At 54.1% G+C, this 4,153-nt stretch overlaps 1 protein-coding gene across 1 annotated transcript in view; it reads right to left on the bottom strand.

Moving 5' to 3' along the window:
* Positions 1–754: 754 nt before the first annotated feature.
* The window catches only part of LOC106727648 (solute carrier family 22 member 1-like), a 12,517-nt gene continuing 9,118 nt past the window's right edge, over positions 755–4,153 (bottom strand). Inside the window, exon 3 of the mRNA XM_014546939.1 lies at positions 755–932. Within this exon, the coding sequence (XP_014402425.1) occupies positions 755–932 (178 nt within the window). The remainder of the gene's footprint in view (positions 933–4,153) is intronic.

The raw sequence follows: 4,153 nt of genomic DNA, 5'->3' as shown, positions 1-4,153 counted from the left end.
GGGGGGGGGGGGGTGAAACCACAGGAGCTGGGGGGTAGGGTGGAGCCCGACTTCGCAGGGAAGGGGACGTGTTGGAGGTGATGGACAGAAACAATCCAAGCTCATCCAAGGGCGCATTTCCGAGAGAATTCGCTCTCAGAAGATCCTCCCTCAGTTACCCTGAGGTCACACAGGACGTCCTCCGGGCCTGCCGCTCCGTTTCCCGGGAAGTGCTGTGTCGTCGGGGAGAGGCCCGGCTCCACGGCGGGAGATGCCCCCACTTTCCAGCTGCGAGATGCGGGGGAGGGCTCTCTCCCACCCTGAGCCCCGGCTTTTCCCTCCCTGATCCCCGGCTTTTCCCTCCCTGATCCCCGGCTTTTCCCTCCCTGGACCCCGGCTTTTCCCTCCCTGAGCCCCGGCTTTCCCCTCCCTGGACCCCGGCTTTTCCCTCCCTGGACCTCGAATGGGTGACAGCCATTCCCTGGCCACCCAGCATGCCCGTCTGCCCTGAGCATCACATGCGGAGATGAACTGCTGTGCAAGGGGGTCCAGAGGGGTCCGTGGAGCTGTGGACTTGACAGGCCTTGTCTGTGCTGAGGACGGAGGACGGGGGGCCTCAGCCTCCGGCCCCCCAGGGCTCTCTCCTCAGGGACAGGCCCCTGTTCGCTGTGCTGCCCTCCACGCAGAGCAGCGTGACCCTCGGCCACAGCCTCCCTATCCACAGGGTCCCTGTGATGCGACGCTGACCTCTCCTTGATGCCCACCCCACCTCATGTCACACTGATCGGCCACGGGAGGCACCCTGAGGAAGCGCCTGGAAGGCTGGCGCCCACCGAGCCGGCCCCGCTGCCCCCTCGTGCAGCTCAGCATTCACCAGGCACACCTTCTGGAACACAATGGTGATGCCCTCCGGCCGGCCAGCACAAGCCACCACGATGCTCAAACAGCCAGATCTGGAGGAGACAGAGGTGGGGCTGCGAGTGGGGCTGTGCCCGGAGCTCCTGCCCGCAACCCCGGCCTCAGGGCTGGGAGGGCGGGAGCAGTCGTCTTATCTGACCGTCCATTGCTGGGTAAGTCCACTGAGTCCTGAGAGCCTGGGGAGTCGATAAGGACACGAGGGGAGGCCCCACTGTGGAAGGAATGTAACTTTATTTTTTTTTTTACATGGGTTACTTGTGCAAAGTTAAATTTAGAAGAATGATAAATGCACTCCCCTCCTCCCAGTTCCCGCCCCACCCTCCGCCCTCACTCCCCACCCACTGTCCTCATCCATAGGTGCACGATTTTTGTCCAGTTTCTTCCCGCATCTCCCATTCCCCTTTCCCCCCCAAGAATAGTCAGTCCATTCCCTTTCTATGTCCCTGATTCATTATAATCACCAGTTCATTCTGTACATCAGATTATTTATTCACTTGATTCTTAGATTCACTTGTTGATAGATGCATGTTTGTTGTTCACAATTTGTATCTTTACCTTTTTCTTCTTCCTCTTCTTAAAGGATACCTTTCAGCATTTCGTATAATACTGGTTTAGTGGTGATGAACTCCTTTAGCTTTTCCTTATCTGTGAAGCTCTTTATCTGACCTTCAATTCTGAATGATAGCTTTGCTGGATAAAGTATTCTTGGTTGTAGGTTCTTGGTATTCAGCACTTTGAATATTTTTTGCCATTCCCTTCTGGCCTGCCAAGTTTCTGTTGAGAAATCAGCTGACAGTCGTATGGGTATTCCCTTGTAGGTAATTGAGTCTCTTTCTCTTGCTGCTTTTAAGATTCTCTCTTTGTCTTTTGCTCTTGGCATTTTAATTATGATGTGTCTTGGTGTGGTCCTCTTTGGATTCCTTTTGTTTGGGGTTCTCTGCGCTTCTTGGACCTGTAAGTCCATTTCTTTCACCAGGTGGGGGAAGTTTTCTGCCATTATTTCTTCAAATAGGTTTTCAATATCTTGCTGTCTCTCATCTTCTGGCACCCCTATTATTCTGATGTTGGTACGCTTGAAGCTGTCCCAGAGGCTCCTTACACTATCTTCGTATTTTCGGATTCTTTTTTCATTTTGCTTTTCCGGTTGGGTGTTTTTTGCTTCTTCGCATTTCAAATCTTTGGCTTGATTCTTGCGCTCCTCTGGTCTGCTATTGGGTGTAATATTCTTTATTTCAGAGCGTGTATGCTTAATTTCTAGTTTCTTTATCATAGCATCGAGGGTCTCATTAGTTTTCGTGAGGCTCTCCAAAAGTTTATTGCAAGCCCTCAAAATTGCGTTTTTTAGCTCTATATCCTCCATTTCTGTCATGTTTTTTTGTCTCCGCATTTTTTATGCTTTCTTGGTGCACCCCCTAGTGGTCTTTGTGCGCAGTCTTGTTCTAGTTGAGCCTTGATTGTTGTAGTTAATACTAGAGGGATTTGACCACCAGGCCGACTGGCTGTGTGAATCAGCTGTGTCTGCCGCGGAAAACTTCTGTCCTCTGGGGAGGTGCTAATCTAGCCTTTGCCTGAGGCGATCTGGCAAATGGCTCTGCGCAGGGCTTGGGCGGGGCGGGCTCAACAGGGCGGGCGGGCGGAGGGAGCGGTTATGGCCCCTCTCAGTCCCGTTCCCAGAGGCTCTGCTTCTCAGAACCCCCGGAACCGCTGCAAACCTCGGAGGGAAAGCTGCCTTCCAACTGATGCCAGACACTCCCGCTTCTCCCGTTTGGGTCCGAGTCCCCAGCGATTCGCCCGTATCTGGAGCTCAGAGTCTGAGACTCCCCCCTGACCGAAAACGACAACCGCGCTCTCAGCCACCAGCCCGCTTTGCGCGCGCACCTCCGCACCTGAGTTTTTTCCACACTGCGCCTCCTCTGAGCCTCGGTGTGCTGTTATTTTTCCTTCTAGTTGAAGAGTCTCTCCTCAGCCAGCCCTCCTGTGGTTCTGGGTGATGTCCGTTCCGTCTTTTAGTTGTATTTTTGAAGTGGTTGTTTGCGGCAGCAGTCTGCGGTGTTTACCTATGCCGCCATCTTGGTCTCTCCTCAGGAATGTAACTTTAAATGTCTGCTCTGCCTCCTGTCAGTTGCGTGACTTAGGGAAGCTGTTTGCTTCTTCATGCCTCAGTTTCCTCGTCTGTAAAATGGGAATCATTACACCGGCTTCTAGGCTACTGTGAGATTTAGAGATAACGTAAGTCCGCTGTCCACATGACCACTCCACAAGGGCTGGCTTTTTCGTTATGTGACAGTGCTGCTGCCAGCACAGCGCCAGGAGCATAGTAGGTCCTCAATAAGTGCGCTTCCCTCCGGCGGGAGGCCTGGAGCTGAGGCCAGACTCCTGATCCTTAAGCTCATGTTCCTTTGCAAACACATTTTCTCTCTCTTCTTTTTTTACTTTAAATACTGTTTTATTTTTCAATTACAGTTGACATAGAATATTACATTAATTTCAGGTGCACAGCTCAGTGATTAAAAATACGGATTGCTTCCCAAATTTGCATGTCATCCGTGCTCAGGGGCCATGCTAGTCTCCATATGGCTCCAATTTTAGTACAAGTGCTGCCGAAGCGAGCACTCCGGACACATTTCTTTAACCAACACTTCTTTCCTCACAGTCTCGGAGAGCGGGGGGTGGGGAGCGGAAAGCTGCCTCCTCCCAGCTGAGCGTTGTGGGGTCCTGGCTCCCTGAAGCCCTACTAGGGACAGATCAGAGATGGCACGTCGCCCACCTCGCCTGGACCACCCAATGCAGCTCATTCTCCAGGCCACTGGGTCACACAGATGTCACCCTGACCCTGGCCCCCCAATATTAGCTGCTCGTGGGAGAGGTGCTCCATGTCACTCAGCCACTGCGCACCTCCAAGGAGAGAGGACGGCGGCTTAGGACAAGCTCACCCTCCGGGCCCGACCGTCTCTCCTGGCCTCCTGCGCTCCCCTCCTGGTGGAGAACCCAAGCCAGGCACCCCCCCCCGCCCCCACCAAGTTGCAAAAGATGAAGATGCAGATGAAGACCTAAGGGGGGGCCTCGCTCACAGATTCTGGGGCCCTTCACCCGGCGAGAGGCTCTGTTAGACATGAACAGCATCGCCTCAGAGACCCGCCCTGCGCCCTGGGCCCCGGGCCACTCTGCAGCAGCCGGAGGGACCGTGTGGAACTGCAGTCGGGTCGCAAAGCCTCCCGTGGTCCCTCCCACACGGATAAAACCCAGGCCTGGCGGC

Source organism: Myotis brandtii, unplaced genomic scaffold, assembly GCF_000412655.1.
Source record: "Myotis brandtii unplaced genomic scaffold, ASM41265v1 scaffold458, whole genome shotgun sequence".
Classification (NCBI taxonomy): domain Eukaryota; kingdom Metazoa; phylum Chordata; class Mammalia; order Chiroptera; family Vespertilionidae; genus Myotis; species Myotis brandtii.
This window is presented reverse-complemented; position numbering and strand designations above follow the sequence as displayed.